The sequence below is a fragment of the Microcaecilia unicolor genome, chromosome 5 (genome assembly GCF_901765095.1).
Source record: "Microcaecilia unicolor chromosome 5, aMicUni1.1, whole genome shotgun sequence".
Taxonomy (NCBI): Eukaryota; Metazoa; Chordata; class Amphibia; order Gymnophiona; family Siphonopidae; genus Microcaecilia; species Microcaecilia unicolor.
Window position 1 is genome coordinate 213,960,425 of NC_044035.1, and position 21,029 is coordinate 213,981,453.

At 42.5% G+C, this 21,029-nt stretch overlaps 1 protein-coding gene across 1 annotated transcript in view; it reads right to left on the reverse strand.

Moving 5' to 3' along the window:
* The window catches only part of FHOD1 (formin homology 2 domain containing 1), a 586,414-nt gene extending 565,823 nt beyond the window's left edge, over nucleotides 1–20,591 (reverse strand). Inside the window, exon 1 of the mRNA XM_030203753.1 lies at nucleotides 20,062–20,591. Coding sequence (XP_030059613.1) covers nucleotides 20,062–20,226 — 165 coding nt within the window. The 5' untranslated portion in view covers nucleotides 20,227–20,591. The remainder of the gene's footprint in view (nucleotides 1–20,061) is intronic.
* Between the last annotated feature and the right edge of the window lie 438 nt (nucleotides 20,592–21,029).

Below are 21,029 nucleotides of genomic sequence, written 5' to 3' on the forward strand. Positions count from 1 at the left end.
CGTAATGGCCATTGTCTCGACCTCGTTCTCTTCTCCTCCTGCTCACCCTCCAATTTCTACACCTCAGTCCTTCCTATCTCAGATCATCACCTAATCACCCTCACACTTCATCACCCTCCCCCTCAACCTCGCCCAACTATAACCACTGCCTTCAGGAATCTCCAAGCTGTCGACCCCCCTACCCTATCCTCTCACATCTCCAATCTCTTCCCTTCCATCTCGTCTTCTGAATCTGTCGACACGGCTGTCTCTACCTACAATGAAATTCTCTCCACTGCTCTGGATACCCTAGCACCATCTGTCTCTTGCCCCACTAAGAGCATTAATCCTCAGTCCTGGTTAACCCCTTGCATCCGTTACCTTCGCTCCTGCACCCGATCTGCTGAACGACTCTGGAGGAAATCTCGCACCCTGTCAGACTTCACCCATTACAAATTCATGCTATCCTCCTTCCAGTCCTCCCTATTCCTTGCCAAACAGGAATATTATTCTCAATTAACCAATTCTCTTGGCTCCAACCCTCGTCGCCTCTTCGCCACCCTCAACTCCCTACTTAAAGTGCCCTCCGCTCCCACCCACCCCCTCACTCTCTCGTCAAACACTTGCTGACTACTTCCGCGATAAAGTGCAGAAAATAAACCTTGAATTCACTTCCAGGCCTTCTCCTCCCTGTGACTTCTTAACCCACTCCCTCAACCAACCTAACCTGGCCTCCTTCTCCTCCTTCCCTGAGATCACCGAAGAGGAAACTGCTCGCCTTCTTTCTTCCTCTAAGTGCACCACCTGTTCCTCTGATCCCATTCCCACCAATCTGCTTACCAACATCTCTCCTACAGTTAACCCCTCAATCTGTCACATCCTCAACCTCTCTCTCTCCACTGCTACTGTCCCTGACACCTTCAAGCACGCTGTAGTCACACCACTTCTCAAAAAACCATCACTTGACCCCACCTGTCCCTCCAACTACCGTCCCATCACTCTCCTACCCTTCCTCTCCAAATTACTTGAACGCGCTGTCCACAGCCGCTGCCTTGATTTCCTCTCCTCTCAGGCTGTCCTCGATCCGCTTCAATCCGGCTTTCGCCCACTACACTCGACAGAAACAGCACTCTCTAAAGTCTGCAATGGCCTGTTCCTTGCCAAATCCAAAGGTCACTACTCCATCCTCATCCTCCTCGACCTATCTGCCGCCTTTGACACCGTCAATCATAATTTACTTCTTGACACACTGTCCTCATTCGGGTTCCAGGGCTCCGTCCTCTCCTGGTTCTCTTCGTATCTTTCCCAACGCATCTTCAGAGTATTTTCTAATGGCTCTTCTTCCACCCCCGTCCCACTCTCTGTTGGGGTTCCTCAAGTATCTGTCCTTGGACCGCTTCTTTTCTCGATATACACCTCTTCCCTGGGCTCGCTGATCTCATCACATGGTTTCCAGTACCATCTCTATGCTGATGACATCCAGCTTTACCTCTCCACTCCAGACATCACAGTCGAAACCCAGGCTAAAGTTTCGGCCTGCCTCTCAGACATCGCTGCCTGGATGTCCAACTGGCATCTGAAACTGAACATGGCAAAGACTGAGCTCCTTGTCTTTCCACCCAAACCCTCTTCTCCTCTTCCCCCACTTTCCGTCTCTGTTGACAATGCCCTCATCCTCCCCGTCTCTTCAGCCCGCAATTTTGGAGTCATTTTTTACTCCTCCCTCTCCTTCTCTGCCCATTTCCAGCAGACAGCTAAGACCTGTCGCTTCTTCCTCTTTAATATTAGCAAAATTCGCCCATTCCTCTCTGAACAGACCACCCGAACCCTCGTCCACTCGCTCATTACCTCTCGTCTTGACTATTGCAACCTTCTCCTCACTGGCCTCCCGCTTAGCCACCTATCCCCCCTTCAATCTGTCCAAAATTCCGCCGCACGTCTTATCTACCGCATGAACCGATACTCTCATATCACCCCTCTCCTCAAGTCGCTTCACTGGCTCCTGATCCGCTACCGTATACAGTTCAAGCTTCTTCTATTGACCTTCAAGTGCACTCAATCTGCAGCCCCCCATTACCTCTCTACCCTCCTCTCCCCGTATGTTCCCACCCGTAACCTCCACTCTCAGAACAAATCACTCCTATCTGTACCCTTCTCCACCACCGCTAACTCCAGACTGCGCCCCTTCTGCCTGGAACAGACTTCCCGAGCCCATATGCCATGCGCCCTCCCTGCCCATTTTCAAGTCCTTACTCAAAGTCCATCTCTTCTCCCTTGCTTTTGGCGCCTAACCACCTTCCCCATTCATGATACCTACACTGACTACATAGTTTGTTACCTTTAGATTGTAAGCTCTCTTGAGCAGGGACCGTCCTTCCCCATGTTTAAACTTGTAAAGCGCTGCGTAACCCTGGCAGCGCTATAGAAATGCTAAGTAGTAGTAGTAGTAGCAACATTTCAATTTTTCTTCGAGCTCCCTCCACCTACCCTGCATTGGTTTTGACAAAGGTATCTGCATAGCTCCAACTACATACTGACCTCTTCTTTCCCCCTGTTCAGTTTCATTGGCTTCTGCATGTATATGACTCAACCTGTCCAGAAGGAGCCCAGCATCCTTCTGTGATCACTCACAACATTAGATCTCATATATACAATTCAGCCAAGAAAAAAGCACCTTAATTATACCAGGTCTATCTGTAAAGCAGCTAGGTGAGCTCCATTTACACATTAACATATAGCATTACCTGAAGTAAGCATTAGCAAATGACAGTCCCTTTGATCAACTGGTCATTGCTTATCTATCCTATCATCTAATAATCCTCACAATCCATTATGCAGGCTGATCAAAGACTGAGACAATATGAAACAGAGAAGTCCTCTTGCTTGGGCATAACTGGTGCCCGACTCAATCCCGCTTGTTGATGGGGGGGGGGGGGGGCGGGAGAAAAATAAGCAACACTGGTTATGCTGTCTACAGATAACATCCGTTTACAGGTAAGCGATAAGGCACACAGTTCCAAGACTTCTCACTTGTTTGAGTTTTGTAACTGAGGAGATCACTACATACCAGAAGGGTTATGCATGCTCAGAATTTTATACAGTGGATTCAGGTTAATTGGACAGCCATTTATTCAGGGCAAATCCTGGAGAACAAAAAAAACAAACCAAAAACAAACCAAGAATATAGCCAGAATGTGTTTCACTTATTTGGGACATTTGCAGTTTAATTGGGGCACTACCTGCCATATGACACATTTGTGATCCCTACATCAATAGGTCACTTAGTCAGTATAAAATGGACATCTTGCTACAATTGCACTTGTTCTTACAGCGACTACATTTGTGATGCATGCTGTGATTTTTTCCATTTAAAAATTTAGATCTCTCCAATCATGACTAACAAATATGCCTAGGAGATACCAGACTCCTATATGTGTACTAGAAACCTGCGCTGATTTTGATCAGCTACAGTCAATGAAGAGAACACAGCAAGGTACACTCAAATCTATTCCTCAAATATTTTTCTGTGATTTGCACCAATTGTTTCTACTCATCTAAAGTCAGCACTATTTTTGTTAGTCAATAAATGGAATGCTTATCTTTTGTCTTATGTACATTCAGATTTATTTGTTGCATTTGTACCCCACATTTTCCCACCTATTTGCAGGTTCAATGTGGCTTACATAGTTCTGTCAAAGGCGTTTGCCCAGTCGTTGGATAACAAATACATATAGTGATGGTATGAGGTATAAGTGGAGGGTTGGAATGGATGAAGATTGCGTGATGTCCTGTTCGATCATAGTCATGCTGTGTTGGTAGGTGAAGAGGGTTACGTGGGGTCGTTGGGGTAGGCTTTTTTGAAGAGGTTGGTTTTTAGATGGGGCAGCCACTTAATTGAAACAAAGTATTCTATTCCTGATGTGTCCCAATTAACTGGAATCTACTGTACTAAAGATTTGAGAACTAGGAGAGCAATTCCATCCCAGTGACATCTGATGATGTTACCCACTTGTGTGCCTTATCAATCTTCCTGTCTACAGAAGACACCTGCTACAGGTAAGCAATGTTGCTTTCTCAGCACCCTACTCATAAGTTTGGATAGAATATGCACCTCAGAAGTAGAAGTCAGCACAGGATCCCTAACTTAGTTGGATATGTTGTCATTAGGCCAGCAAAAGGGAGAAACAGATCCCACAGGGGGTAGTTATAGCAGACAAAGGAGAAACATTTCCTATTCATTGTATTCTGTTGCAATTTTTCCTTGTTTCTTACTTTTGAGTGAATTTTCTTTTGAGTGCCTTTTTGATCAGACTTTCATACTTCCAGTTAGGCTATTGTGACTTATTTCTATGAAAAACCAAAAGCCCTTATTCTCTGTACATTCAGCTTCATAACAGGAAGATTATGTGTTTTAAGAAAAGAGTGATCTGTATAGGGGGATTTTCTTCCTCCCCTGCCACCCATGTTGTCCCTCTTTCTCCCTCCTCAAACTGCCTGGACAAGGTAAGCCATGCTAACCAACTTCTTAGTTTTTAGTATAAAAGGTGGAAAATTCTTTAAGTGGGTGCATCCATTCAGATGCCCTGAGGCTATGTGGTAGAAGCCTATTCCATAATGGAACCTAGGTGCCCAGGTTGCATTACAGAATACTAGCTTAACCCAGTATCAGCATGCCTAACATTTAGGCACCTGCAGTTACTCTAGCCCCAGAGTTGGTGTAAATGCAGGCAAATGTGTCAGGTGTTTTAGGTGTTAATACTAGACTCTTTGCTTGTTTATGAATCTCAAGTAAAAAAAAATTTATAGAGGTGAACATTTTCCCATATGAGACAATTGCAACTGCTTAGACACTATTTTCCCAAGGCACATTTTTCAGTATTGGTCAATATTATGATATTGTCTCACTTGGATTACTGTAATTTCCTTTATGTTGGTGTGAGTGCCAAATTAAATTGCAGATGATACAAAATGCTGCTGTGCTTTTGGTTTTTTTGGTGGAAAAAAATGACTCTCTCAATATGCTAGGAAGTCACACTGGCTTCCTATTAGAGCTCGTATTATTTTTTAAGTTGTTTGCTTAATTTTTCATATTTTATATGGTAGTACCTCAGAATTGTTAATTTCATCTTTTTCAGAATTACTTTATATTAAAACTTCCTTCATTTTCTTGTCTTCGATGGAAATGTCATTTTGAAGCTATGTTCTCTTTTCAGGCTATTATGATTTGGAATGCACTACCTTTCAATATTCGATCCAAGTTTAATTCTATTCAGTTGTGTAAAAAAACTGAAGACATTTTTATTTGACAAATTCTGATTGTTCTATTTTTGATTTTGCAGTTCCCCTTACTGTTCTGAGTTCTTTGTTGCAAACCGCATTGAACCTCACGCTGGGACTTGTGCATAATTTCAGATTAAATTAGATTAGGAGCATACAGTATTCCATAAATTATGCAAGTGGGAGCCCTGCCTATGTCCCGCCCCCCCCCCCCCCCTTGCAAATATACTCTAAGTGGGAATTTGCTTAGGTACCCTGCTAGCACTTACGTGGGTATGTGTGTATGTGCATGCACGCTCAAGTGCTAATATTCTAAATATCTATGCATGCCAGGGGCAGCAGAAAGCATTTTTGGTTGGTGGAGCCCCAGATCTGCCCTCATCACCAGTCCCAGTATCTCCCTTTCGTACCATTTCATATTCCAGCATCACCCTCTCATGTTCTCCTCTCCCCAAGTCTCCCAGCATCTCTCTCCTTCCTTCACCTTTTCCCTTCCCGGAAGGTGTTCAGCATCTTCCCCTTCCCCTAGGGCAGCAATGCTACAATCAGTGTTACAGAAGACACTGGACGCTCAAAGCCCCGTGCCAGCTGGCCATGATGTGTCTTCTGTAATCCTGTTATGTCGCAGCCCTGAGGGATGGAAGTTAAACACTTTGTGATAGAGAAAGTGGTGTTATAGCACCTGTGGCTCCCCTCCCCCCATTCTGATGCCTATCATGCATGCAATAGGTGTTTCAAAGTTAGGGCCTAGTTTGCAGTACTGCCCTTCAAGAGCACTAGAAATGAAGTTCTTCTCTAACCTGTCCAAGTTTCTTTAAATTTATTTCTGGTTGAATGAGGAAATAACTTGGGAAAGAAGATACATGGCTACATTTCTGTAGTCTGATTAGCAAGGAAAATGTCACAGTTTTCTCTCTTTAATATATATGATACAAAGCACAGTTGAGGTGGTCAGCTTAAGGAAGAACAGGCACTCTTGCCTCTCCGCCTCAGTAAGTATGTTTCAACCTTTAACAAAAATGTAGACAGACAAACATTGCAGACCAAGGGGCCCTTTTATTATTACATGGAAGGCCTACCATGCAGTAAACGGGCACTGCTGCAGGACACACTGCGGCATCCCGCAGTAGTACGACCAACAACGCACACTACTCCCATGGTGAAAATTGTTTTTTTTTTGCAGTGGGGAAACATGTCTGGGGGGTGGAGAGTAGGCGTGCCTACACTAATTGGGTAGCGCAGGCACATTACTGTGTGTTATCTGATTACCTCAGCAGTAGTGCAAGAGCCCTTACCACCTCCTAAATAGGTGGTTGCAATGGCCACATGCTAATGGGGAAATTAGGGAATGGCCGTATTAAAAAAAAAAAAAAAATACACCTGACCGTGGCCATTTTTCAGCCACACTAGAAAGTGGCCAGAGCATGCAGCAAAACCACATGTTATTGCAGCACTGGCCAATTTCTAGCGCAGCTTCATAAAAAGGACCTCAAATTTTTTTTCTCTTGCTCTCAATTGCAGTATTGACTGTAATAATGCTTATTCCTCAGTATAGGTAGGGGGTTTTTTGGCAACAAATTTAGAATTCCACTGTTACTAAGTTTAGACTGTGCCTTTCTTAGCCATCAGCATAATTGTCCTGTCTGCTATTACTCAACTAAGCTGATGTTGCTAGTGTTCTTCAGTGTGGAATGATATCCTTCATTCAGTGTCATGTAGCTTTATTGCTCCAGAATTGATAAATGATATGAAAGCACCATATCCCACAAACATATCACAGCCTTCCTGGCTTTGTGTCAAATCACTTGTAGGCTCCCTACATCTTTCAAATTTGGGATTCCCCTTTCTTGTGTACAGTTTATGAAAGTGACTCTTTCCTCCATGCTTGAAACCCCTTATCTAGTTTATTCACTGTTTCTTCTTGTTCTACGTTTTGTCCGATGTGCTATCATGAAGCCCACTCCCTCACTTGGGATGTTGCTCCTTCTCTTTGACTCTACCAGCAAGACCTCTTCATTTCAAACTTCCATAGTATTCCAGTTTCATTTTCTTGGGTTCTCACTTTGCCAGGTTGGTCAGTTGTCCAGAAGTTGCATTCCATCAATGCTAGTTTCATCTGTTAGTTCCATGTGACAATTGTAGGGCAAGGCTGTCGACTTCATTTAGATCTCACTTGCTGCACAGTCCAATAGTGTGTTCAGGGCCCAAAGCCATTGTAAGCTAATAATGTGAGTTGAATTGAATTGAAAGAGGCACATAACATGCTTGCTTAAAACATGGCCAGTTGACTGCTAGAGATAGAAGCAGACTACCTAATTATTTTTCCTCTACATTCAATTATATTTGACAGTGTTTATAAGCACTGTATTATAAATAAGTACATAAGTATTGCCATACTGGGAAAGACCAAAGGTCCATCGAGCCCAGCATCCTGTTTCCAACAGTGGCCAAGCCAGGTCACAGATACCCGGCAAGATCCCAAAAATGTACAAATTATTTTATACTGCTTATCCCAGAAACAGTGGATTTCCCCAAGTCCATTTAATAACGGTCTATGGACTTTTCCTTTAGGAAGCCGTCCAAACCTTTTTTAAACTCCGCTAAGCTAACCGCCTTTACCACATTCTTTGGCAACGAATTCCAGAGTTTAATTACACTTTGAGTGAAGAAATGTTTTATCCGATTCGTGTTAAATTTACTACATTGTAGCTTCATCGCATGCCCCCTAGTCCTAGTATTTTTGGAAAGCATGAACAGATGCTTCACATCTACCCGCTCAACTCCACTCATTATTTTATAGACCTCTATCATATCATCCCTCAGCTGCCTTTTCTCCAAGCTGAAGAGCCCTAGCCGCTTTAGCCTTTCCTCATAGGGAAGTCGTCCCATCACCTTTATCATTTTTGTCACCCTTCTCTGCACCTTTTCTAATTCCACTATATCTTTTTTCAGATGCGGCGACCAGAATTGAACACAATATTCAAGGTGCGGTAACACCATGGAGCGATACAACGGCATTAAAACATCCTCATTTTTGTTTTCCATTCCTTTCCTAATACCCAACATTCTATTTGCTTTCTTAGCCGCAGCAGCACACGGAGCAGAAGGTTTCAATGTATCATCGACGACAACACCTAGACCCCTTTCTTGGTCTGTGACTCCTAACGTGGAACCTTGCATGAAGTAGCCATGATTCGGGTTCCTCTTTCCCACATGCATCACTTTGCACTTGCTCACATTAAACGTCATCTGCCATTTAGACACCCAGTCTCGTAAGGTCCTCTTGTAATTTTTCACAATCCTCCCGCGATTTAATGACTTTGAATAACTGTGTCATCAGCAAATTTAATTACCTCACTAGTGACTCCCATCTCTAGGTCATTTATAAATATGTTAAAAAGCAGCGGTCCCAGCACAGAGCCCTGGGGGACCCCACTAACCAGTGGTGTCGCGAGGGCAGCTGACACCCGGGGCGGGTCGCCGCTGCGCACCCCCCCCCCCGGAGCGCACCCCCTCCCCCCCCTGAGAACATACCTGGAAGGCGGTGAGGGGAGGGCGGGGGGGGGGAGAGTCAATCCGCCGAGTGCACGCCACTGGGGGGTGTCGGCGCCTCGCTGGTTCCCTGCTCTCTCTGCCCCGGAACAGGAAGGAAGTAACCTGTTCCGGGGCAGAGAGAGCAAGGAACCAGCGAGGTGTCGACACCCCCCAGCAGCATGCACCCGGGACGGACCGCCCCACCCCCCCCCCCCCTTCCTATGCCACTGCCACTAACTACCCTTCTCCATTGAGAATACTGACCATTTAACCCTACTCTCTGTTTTCTATCTTTTTAACCAGTTTTTAATCCACAATAGAACACTACCTCCTATCCCATGACTCTCCAATTTCCTCTGGAGTCTTTCATGCGGTACTTTGTTAAACACCTTCTGAAAACCCAGATACACAATATCAACCAGCTCCCCTTTATCCACATGTTTGTTCACCCCTTCAAAGAAATGTAGTAGATTGGTGAGGCAAGATTTCCCTTCACTAAATCCATGTTTGTCTCATTAATCCATGCTTTTGAATATGCTCTGTAATTTTGTTCTTAATAATAATAATCTCTACCATTTTGCCCCGCACTGACGTCAGACTCACCGGTCTATAAGTTCCCAGGTCTCCTCTGGAACCTTTTTCTAAAAATCAGCGTTACATGAAATGTTGCCTACTATTTCATACTGCGCCTTTTTCACAGATGAACAGCAGAAAATCAAATGCTGTTGTATTACTTAGAGGCGTATTTTTGAATCACTTAGACTTAGTTATATGGAGGGACATTTTCGATACGACATGTCCGATTTTTGACGTTTTACTCAAAACATCTAGAATCCAAGTGGCGAATATAGTGATTTTTGGTACAGCAAACATCTTTTTTTTTTAATAGCCATTTGCTAGATGTTTTGTGCTCTGTGCGTTTATCTTTTGGTCAGTTTTCAAAAAAAAAAAGTCTATGTGAAAAACGCACAAAATCAAGCCATTGGGATATAGAAGGAGCAGGATACTGGGCTAGATAGAGCACTGGTCTGACCCAGTACGGCCATTCTTATGTAGCATTCTTAGTAGATTGGTCACACAGAAATCTCGGCAGAGGCGCTGCAATGGACTTCACATAAAAGCTCCCAGGTACACACCTCACCCTCACATTGTATGGTAAGCCCTCCAGTACCCAGTTATACACCACTACAAAAGCCCTTATGGCTGCAGGTGTCACATATGTGGGTAAGGTAGGTTTTTGTTGGGTTTTACAAGGCTGACATTCCACCACACGTATAACAGAGCAGACCATGGGCCTGGTCCCCTTCTCCACAGTGCACTGCACTGACCACTTGACTACTCCAGGGACCTGCTTGCTGCTCTAATAGGAATGGCCATAACATCTGATGCTGGTATGTACTGTTTCTTTCATATCTTTGGGAGGAGGGAGAGGGTCAGCGAACATTGAGGGAGTAAGTGGGGAGGGGTCATTCCTTTATTCCTCCAGTAGTCCTCTGGTCTTTTAGGGCACCTTGTGGCTTAGTCATTAATCACAATCATAAGGTATAAACTAATTTGTTGACTATATGCATATCACTTTAACTTAAATAAGAATAAAGTGTATACTAATACTGAAAAAATATTTTAGATTTTTTGAATAAAAAATGACGACAAATTTTTATTTTTAGATTTGAAACATGCTCAGTTCACATGTCAGTCATAAATAAAGTGACTGGCTGAGTACAAAACCATCATCGCACTTTGGTGTTCTCAATCATAGAAAGCATTCTGTATACTCCTCTAACCAATTATCAATAGGACAAGCAAAATCAGGTACAAATTCGCACCTAGAGGTGGCCAACAGAACATCAATTATATATATGTCGATGTTGTAAGCTGATGATGGAATAACCATATCTAAACCAATGGTGTCACAATCAGATATTTAACCTATAATGAATCGTTACTTTACTGCAATGATGGAAGACCACCAAAAGGAATTCCACTGATGGCAAAAAAGTGCTGTCCTCTAAACCAATGGTGTCACAATCAGATATTTAACCTATAATGAATCGTTACTTTACTGCAATGATGGAAGACCACCAAAAGGAATTCCACTGATGGCAAAAAAGTGCTGTCCTCCGCTTTAAAGCACAAGGGTCTTATAAATCAATTCTTCAGAAATTGATTATTCATCTGCAAATGTTTGTAGCTTGTCAAAGTGTTGGGGGCGGTTCCTAGCTCAGTCCAGAGTGTACTTCAAGATGATGTCACAGAATCAAAATTACATGAAAAAATAGTGTCAAACAGTGAAAATCCTAACATCCCAAACTATTAGTCCTCGACTCAGTCTGCTGGTACGCGCTGTTGCATAATCATCTTGTTACCCAGATCAGCTGAGTTTCAATAAATCTTCTTCAGAAGGAAGTAACTATAAACCATATATAGAGGACTACAACTTTAAAAAACTATACAGCTCTTTAAATCAAATTTAACAAATGTAACTAATGAAACCCACAATATCAAATTATCTCACATTGTATATATTGCTGAACGCGAATTTTATAACTTTTACAAACCAAAACTATGTAAAATGTATTACTGCAATAATTTGCACTTACCAAATGGGCACTGCAACCACAATTGATCAGTATAGAATACTTTAACAAGAAAAAACATCGGTTTAAATAGCACCAGAAATGAACCACGCCCGCATGACCGTGCGGAGGCATGATGACCTCATCACGTAGACCCTTGTGTTTTTAATAATATCACTCATCATATCCATTCAAGTTCTTGATTTAAACCTTTCGGATAAACAGTGTTCCAAGTATATATAAATTGCTGTTCCTTGCTGATCAATGTTATCTGAAACATTGTCCCCCCATTAGGCATATTAATCTGTAGAAGAACAATGAACTTCAAATCGTGTTCCGTATGGTTGTGTTCAATCCAGTGGGAGATTAATGGAGCTTCCTCCCTAAGATGTTTTAAATTGCTCAAATGTTCACAAATACGAACTTTAATGTTACGTTTGGTTTGACCAATGTAATATAGATTGCATGGGCATATAATTACATTTGAGCTTCTACAGTCAGTATGTTGTCTTAACATAAACATCTTATTGGACCCAGGTATGTTAATATGATCCGTTTGTATGGTATGTTTACAGAATTTGCAATGTCCACATATATGATGTCCTGGTTGGGAGATATTCACTGATTTGAGACTATTCAGTAGTTTGCAGATGTTACGGCTACGTATAAACAAACTTTGGGTAATCAGCAAACTCCGGGTGTATCTGCAAAACATGCCAAAACTTGTGAAGAATTGCTCGTACTTGATGAACCTGTGTTGAGTAGGGTAAAACACATAACAGAGAAGTATCCTGTACATGCGGGCGATCCAGTAATAACTAATCCCTGTTGGTGAAAGATGCTCTTTTATATGCTTGCCGAACAACCCTTGAGGGATACCCTTTGTCAATAAATCTATGCTGCATATTCTGAGCATGCATTTTATATTGATCCTGAGTAGAACACAGCTGCTTAATTCTAAGAAATTGCCCCTTAGGGATATTACTACGCAAACTTTTGGGGTGAAAACTTGAGTAGTTAAGTCAAGTGTTTTTGTCACTCTTTTTCCTATATAATGTTGTAGAAAATACACCAGTTGTGTCTATAGAGACATTAATATTGAAAAAGTTAACTTGTGTGGAGTCATATGAGGTAGAAAATATAATTTCTGGATCTACGTTATTAAGGTAATCAAAAAACATTTTAAATAGTTCTAAGGGACCCTGCCACGCCATGATCACGTTGTCTATGTACCTCTTCCCAATAATAATGTTAGCTTGAAATTGGCATTGATAGACATGCTGTTCCTCGAACTTGGTCTTGTAAAGGCAAGCGATTGAAGGAGCCACCGTTGCTGCCATCGCTATACCTTGTGTTTGTAAATAGTACTGTTCAAATCTAAAGTAATTGTTCTTTATGACAAGTTCAGTCATTTTATTTAACAAGGTCAACTTAGGCCCTGAAATGGAAGACAAAGACAAATATTCATCAATGACAATCAATGCTTTATCCAATGGAATGTTTGTGCAGAGGGCATTGACGTCCATGGTGACTAAAATAAATCTCATTGTTTGAATGTAAATCAAGCTGATATAAAGTTTGGATGAAATGGAGAGAATCTCTGACATAAGATTTAGCCAAAGGAACATGTAGTTTAAGGTAATGGTCCACATATTGGGATAATGGTCCCATAATAGATCCTCTACCAAAGACAATAGGTCATCCGGGAGGTTTATTAATGGATTTATGTACCTTCAGCACAAAATATATGTAAGGAATCTTTGGGTGTACCTGATAAAGAAATCACAAAATATATGTAAGGAATCTTTGGGTGTACCTGATAAAGAAATCTATACTCTTTCGTGGTGATGACACCATCCCGATTGGCCTGAGTCAGGCTTTGACTAACCTTATCTTGAATAATCTGGGTCGGATTGTCATGAAGTTTGCAATAGAAACGTGTGTCATTAAGATGCTTATGTGCTTCTGTGTTGTAATCTGCATAATCCATGACGACAATGGCACCCCCTTTATCAGCTCTTTTTATAATTAGGGACGTGTTGCATTATAAATGATGTACTGCTGACCTTTATGATTTAGTCAAATTAGAAAACATCCTATGTTTATGTGATTCCATTTAGGATAGTTCCTGAAAACACTAGCTTCTCAAAAGCTGCTATATTGGGGTCCGTAGAACCCAGAGGGATCCATACTAAAGGTATCTTACCCTGCAAAAGAAACTGCATTGGATCCGTCTGAATATTGGTATCATGAAAGAAGTTTCTCAATTTTAATTTGCGTATAAATTTATGTAAATATAGACTAGTGGCAAAAAGCATCATAATAAACTGACGGAACAAAAGTTATTCCCTTAGACAGTACTGCTAATTCATCTGGTGTCAGATGATGAGAGGATATATTGATTACTTGATTCAACGTGGTTTGATTTGACGTTTGGGTTTGCTGTTTTTCATTGTTGTCACTTGTGAAGAGGGAGGGGCGGGCACATCCAGTCCTATCCATAAAAAAGAATCAGAGAGGCCATCTCCCGTATTGGATACAGTAACCTTAGGTTTATCTATCCTGTCATCAGGCCCCTTACCTTCTTCACCCGATGAATCACTCAAGGATAATTTAAATGTTACACATTTGTTATTTTTATATCGTTTAGTATGTCTAGATTTGTCCATCCACGTATATACATAACCCTTAGTGTAATCTAATTCATCTCTCCGAAATTTACTGGATTTTAATTTTTCTTTGTTCACTTCTATATTGTTCCATCTGTTGAGTGTGCTCCCTGAATTGTTTATCATACTCCATTGTGGTCATGGATGCCTGCATGTGTGTTAATTTAGCCTCATGTTCTTGCGTTTGTTCTATAATCACTTCTTGTAGTGCATCAACTGTGAGAAGCATTAAATCAAGCAAGCATTGTGAAATTACTTTGTTCCATTGTTCTACATATTGGATATTGCCCAAGAATCTAGGTTCTTTGGCAAATCGGAGTCCACGAGGGATCCTTTGCACATGACAAATTTCAACCAAAGTGGCTGAATGTAGTTCCAACCATATTAATGCTTTATTAGGTTTCTGGATCTCAGACCAATCTAGGGGTCCATCTACCTCGGATCCATCCAACAACTGAGAAGATGATATCAATTCATGCCTCAGACAACCCCGATTTGGAGTCCCATTTGGCAGTGGCCATGTTTTCCAAATTAACTTGTATAACACAAACTATACAGAAATAAGGAATATATGATTTTTTTTTTACACTTATACCTCTTAATGACAAATCACAATCATAAGGTATAAACTAAATTTGTTGACTATATGCATACCACTTTAACTTAAATAAGAATAAAGTGTTAACTAATACTGAAAAAATATTTTAGATTTTTTGAATAAAAAATGACAAACTTTTATTTTTAGATTTGAAACATGCTCAGTTCACGTCAGTCATAAATAAAGTGACTGGCTGAGTACAGAACCATCATCGCACTTTGGTGTTCTCAATCATAGAAAGCATTCTGTATACTCCTCTAACCAATTATCAACAGGACAAGCAAAATCAGGTACAAATTCGCACCTAAAAGGTGGCCAACAGAACAGTCTACTTGCTTTGAAAATACACCTCTAACTGTAACCTATGGAACTTTGCTTGTCTAAGTGCTTTGAAAATACACCTCTAACAGTAACCAATAGAACTTTGTAAGTTTAAGTGCTTTGAAAATGAGCCTCTTAACCTGCTCTCTCACATTTCTGTTGAGAAACAACAATGTTAATGCTACTGATCTTCAAAGAACAAAAAAATACAAAATACCATACAAATGTAATGAAAAGTTTCTATCAAAGAATTACAGACCTACTCAAACTGGACCTTCACCCCACATTAATTATAAGAACACAAGATGCTAGCATAAAAATGACAAAAAGTTCAATATAATAAGTGTAATATGTAATCACTGCAATTTTGGGGTCCAGCTCCAAAAAAAAAAAAAAAAAAAAGTGGTTGTACAAGAATTATAGCTAGAGTGCGTGCCAATAATGAACACCCTAGAAAAACAGAGACGGGGTGAACCCAGTACACTCATGATTTCAACTTAAGACTTCTTTAGAACAATTAACCCTAGGAAAAAAATCTTGCTGTCTTATTGTGAAAATTTAAGTTATGATGTAGGACAGAGACTTATAATAGAAGCACTGCAACTTTGGCAGTCCTACGGGTGTACAACTCTCACTTGACCAACAGAAAATCATGCACTGTCATCTGCAGCCCTTTAACCTCCCACTGAGCCTATTGAAGTTTGGTTCATACAGACTGGTCTCTAATATGGAAAGATTTATGAACATTTCAAACCAGTGCCCAAAACCAGGTAGCTCTCAGTCTGCAGCTTCCTGACTTTTGGTGGGAATCTGTCAGATTTTTTCAGCATGCCTGTGAAAAATCTGCAACAGATCAATTCAAAGAAATCTGTTTTAGGTTGCTCACAGATCTCAAATATATGTTAATTTTCTTACATTAAAAAAATCCACACATTATATATATATACACACACACACTAAAGTTGCATTGAATAGCATATTTTACTATTTGGACATACGAATAATTGGCATTGAGCTTTAACATTAATAAAAGAAGCAACGTGAAATCACAGATAATCACGTTAGGATTTAGCACAGTACAGCCCTGGATTACTTTTATTCGAAAATAAATCGCTATTCAGCTGAATATGAGTAATGGGCATTGAGCTTTAACATTAATAAAATAAGCAACATGAAATCATAGATCACGTGTTTATTTCAGTAGGATTTAGCACAGTAGAGCCCCAGATTATTTTTATTTGAAAATAAATCGCTATTTGGCTGAATACAAATAATGTATTTGGGGCTGAATCAAATAGTAAAGCCCTAATATATATAGAAATATATAGACATTGGAGCAACCCACTGGGTCTGAAACGATGCTATGGTCACTACCATGAAGACCTAGATTCCCAGGTCATGTCTTTTTTTTTTTAATTTTATTTTTTGTAGTAGAAATGGCATTTACATCCCCTAGAGGAAAGAAGATCCTCGCTCAGCTCATGCACAATGAGAACACCTAGTTGCTGATTTAAGATGCATCTCAGCGAGATTCCAGAGGGGATGTGGTTTGCAACACCCCCCCCCCCCCCCCCCCCCCCGATTAAGGATCATCAGATCAATGGTTGGACTGGGTTGGAGGGATATATAAAATAGGGCAAAAACTCCTGCTGGTTGCAAATGCAGATACATAGAGGCTGCTTTCAACAAAGCTGTAGACCAGAAAAGAATAGGAAGGAAGAAATTGCCAAGCTATAAAGTTTATCTTCTCCAATCCAGCAAACCTGCAGAATTCATTTATTCCAGATTCAACAAATTAGGCTAGGACAATACAAAAGAACAGGGCTGAGGTTTTTTTTTGGGGGGGGGGGGGCATATGCCATACCCCAACCTGTGGAGGAAATAACTGTGTGTACAGAGCCACAAATGAGCATGATGGGCCTTTCAGGACCACAGTTAAAAGTGGACCACTTATAAATTAATCCTGCTGCTGAAAAGCCTAGATAAAACTGACCCAGCAGCACAGGGGCAAAATAAAGGCTTTGAACATGGCTTTCCTTTTTCTTCCTTTAAACTGCCTGCTTGGGCAACCTGAAACCATTACCGGCCCTAAGGGCATATTAAGTTTATTCTTGTGGAGATGAGACACAGTTGCTAGAATTATCAGGATAGGTAAATGTATTTTGTTCGAGGTGTTAATGTAACAGTAACAATAAAAGTTTCCTTTGGAAATTTGGCTCTCTTAAAAGTAAAAAGGCTGGCAAACATTCCTTTTGAATGGATATCTAATATAATAAAACGCACCCTCAACGTTCTGAAGACAACATTCTGAAGCCATCTGACATCACTCCCAGGCTGAAGGGTTCATGGATTCATGGTGGTGAAGCCATCCCACTCACAATGTCTCTCTGCCCCGCCCTCGCGTCAAACGTTATGACGTCGAGGGCGGATCTGTAACAGTGAAGGGATCGCTCGAACCACCCGACCACGCCCCCACCCACACAGATGTCACTCTCTTCCTCCAACGCTGCCACTTCAACGCCCCTCCCGTCCCTCCCACCGACTTCAACACTCACCCCTCCCTCCAATTCCAACACCCCCCTCCCTTCACGTTACTGCCCCCCCCCCGGACCCCTCCCCGGCACGAACCTGAGGACAACACGCTTTCCTGCGGAAAACATCACCCAAAGAACGAACACTGTACATAAGTACATAAGTACATAAGTAGTGCCATACTGGGAAAGACCAAAGGTCCATCTAGCCCAGCATCCTGTCACCGACAGTGGCCAATCCAGGTCAAGGGCACCTGGCACGCTCCCCAAACGTAAAAACATTCCAGACAAGTTATACCTAAAAATGCGGAATTTTTCCAAGTCCATTTAATAGCGGTCTATGGACTTGTCCTTTAGGAATCTATCTAACCCCTTTTTAAACTCCGTCAAGCTAACCGCCCGTACCACGTTCTCCGGCAACGAATTCCAGAGTCTAATTACACGTTGGGTGAAGAAAAATTTTCTCCGATTCGTTTTAAATTTACCACACTGTAGCTTCAACTCATGCCCTCTAGTCCTAGTATTTTTGGATAGCGTGAACAGTCGCTTCACATCCACCCGATCCATTCCACTCATTATTTTATACACTTCTATCATATCTCCCCTCAGCCGTCTCTTCTCCAAGCTGAAAAGCCCTAGCCTTCTCAGCCTCTCTTCATAGGAAAGTCGTCCCATCCCCACTATCATTTTCGTCGCCCTTCGCTGTACCTTTTCCAATTCTACTATATCTTTTTTGAGATACGGAGATCAGTACTGAACACAATACTCCAGGTGCGGTCGCACCATGGAGCGATACAACGGCATTATAACATCCGCACACCTGGACTCCATACCCTTCCTAATAACACCCAACATTCTATTCGCTTTCCTAGCCGCAGCAGCACACTGAGCAGAAGGTTTCAGCGTATCATCGACGACGACACCCAGATCCCTTTCTTGATCCGTAACTCCTAACGCGGAACCTTGCAAGACGTAGCTATAATTCGGGTTCCTCTTACCCACATGCATCACTTTGCACTTGTCAACATTGAACTTCATCTGCCACTTGCACGCCCATTCTCCCAGTCTCGCAAGGTCCTCCTGTAATCGTTCACATTCCTCCTGCGACTTGACGACCCTGAATAATTTTGCGTCATCGGCGAATTTAATTACCTCACTAGTTATTCCCATCTCTAGGTCATTTATAAATACATTAAAAAGCAACGGACCCAGCACTGCCTCTCATATCGCTTCTCTTCGGGTCTTCTTCCCTCCCTGTGTCCCGCCCTTCCGGAACCTACGTCACAAGAGGGCGGGACACAAGGAGGGAAGACGACCCGAAAGGACACGAACTGCTGGGCTGGCAAGGCGTACTGCGTGCAGCACTAGACCGGAGCTTCTGTGGGCCAAGAAACAGGTTGGTGCGCCAGGGTTGGAAATGGTGACCGCCGATCTCAGGGGCAGGGCCATGGATGGCCTGGCCTGCTGCGTGCAGCACTTTATAACGGGGGTAAGACGCCGTGGGGGGGGGGCGGCCGTGACCGGCAATCTCGGGGGCAAGGGCGACCGCAGAACTCAGGGGGAGGGCCATGGATGGGAACAGAAAGGGAATGATGCATGGCAGGGCAATGCAGGAGAAAAGGCAGAGAAGTCAAGGAAAACTCTGGAACTGGGAGGGAGAGAGGACACTCCAACTGTGACGGAGGAAAGGATCCAGAAACAGGGAGGGAGGGAGGATCATCAAACAGAGAGGGAAGGAGCTGGAACCTGGAGGGAGGGAGTGGGGGACCAGGCACTGGGAAGTAGGGAGGGACCAAACCTGGAACTGGGAGGTAGGGATGACCATGGAAGAGGGGGGGGAAGTGGGGAGTGACAACAACCCTGGAACTGGATGGACCACACTGGAACTGGGAGGGAGGGAGTGAGGGGAGGGGAGGGGAGTGAGGGGGGACCCTCCTCCCCCCCCCCCCCCCACACACACCCAGTCTCACTCTCTCTCTCTGTCACACACACACACACACACTCGGGTATTCACACACTCTCTCATACACTCACTCTCACACACACTCTTTCAGACATACACACTCTGAGGAAACACCTTCCTAGCGCCCGTTTCATTAGTTTCAGAAACGGGCCTTTTTCACTAGTTTTCATATAAATAGCAAAACTTGTAGCCTTTACTAATTCAACTAGCAGTTATTACATTAAGCTGATGCTTTGTATTTTGATCTTCATGCCACTGCTAAGTAGACAATAGCGTTTACAGCTTCTAGAACCCCCCTCTGCTTAACTACTTTTATGGTTCTAAAGTTACATTTAAAAGGGTGGTGTATAACTGTTCATCATCAGGTTCCTACCCTCATATAGACACCGCACTATACCCTCATATAGACACCGCACTAGTATACTTGCGCATAAAAAAAGAAATCTATGAAATGAGGAGGACAGACAATGCCAGGAACGGAGGGAGATGGTGGGTTAGTCCCCCTTCCCCCTAGAGAAAGCATACCCGCAGGGAGGCTGAGACAAGAATAGAATAACTATACCCGAGAGAGATTGGTAGTCAATGCAAGGAAACTACAAAACAATCCACTTACCTTGAGCGGTGCTTGCAGCAGCTGGTGTAACCCTGGTAGTTGCTCTGTCAGGGGAATATTCTCCTCTAAGCTGCAAACCAGCGGTCTTCGTGGTTCCGGGAAGTTTGTACAAACGAAGGGGTCCGAATCATCCAGGTACTGCACCCGGCACTGTAACAGTGCCATGGCAGTAAGCTCGCCGAAGAGGAAAGACCGATTCACTGAAGAGTAGCAGGAGGGAGTCACGCTTGATCACAGGAAAGGAAGTAAGAAAGCGGTTACCTCGAATGAGGAGGAACACAGAAAGGTCTAATGCGATAAGAAAAAGAAAGAACCGATCCTTCTTTCTCAGCTGAGACACAAGATTTTTTTTATAATCCCTACTAGACAAACCACTTTTGCAGCTCAGCACCTGAGAATGGAGAAGGCAAAGCCATCAGGTTATGTGATAAACTTTCAGCCTAACAAATTGTAGTGCCTTACTAGCGTGCCAGGAGCTTATTAAATGATCTTGCAGGAAGGAGGAGGCTGGCAGCCGGTAATGAGTCAGTAGAACAGCTGCCAGTGTTACGGAATAGAAGTAGGAAGAAACTAGAAAAGCAACTTCAGTAATTCGAGCTGCCAGTCAGCTGGGTAAGCTGGCGACCATCTTGCGGTGGGCAAAAGGTGGGTTTGGTTCCAACTTGCCTACTTGACTAGGAATTTTTAAAAATATTTCGAAAAATTTGCAGAAAAAAAAACAGCAAACCACAGCTTTATCAAATGTGTCTTTCTGAGATTTTTTTTCTTTAATTAAATGAAACTGGACGACATGAGTTTAAAAAAGGATCATGTGACAGACAGAAACTTGCCAAGATGGGAAAGTCACAGAGTGCTTTGCAGATAACTGGATAAACTTTTATTGAAGATTCAAATTTATGATCAGTTCAGTGGCAAGTGCCATATACTGACATCCTGAGAAAACCAGGTCCTTTGTTTCCAAGGAGGGT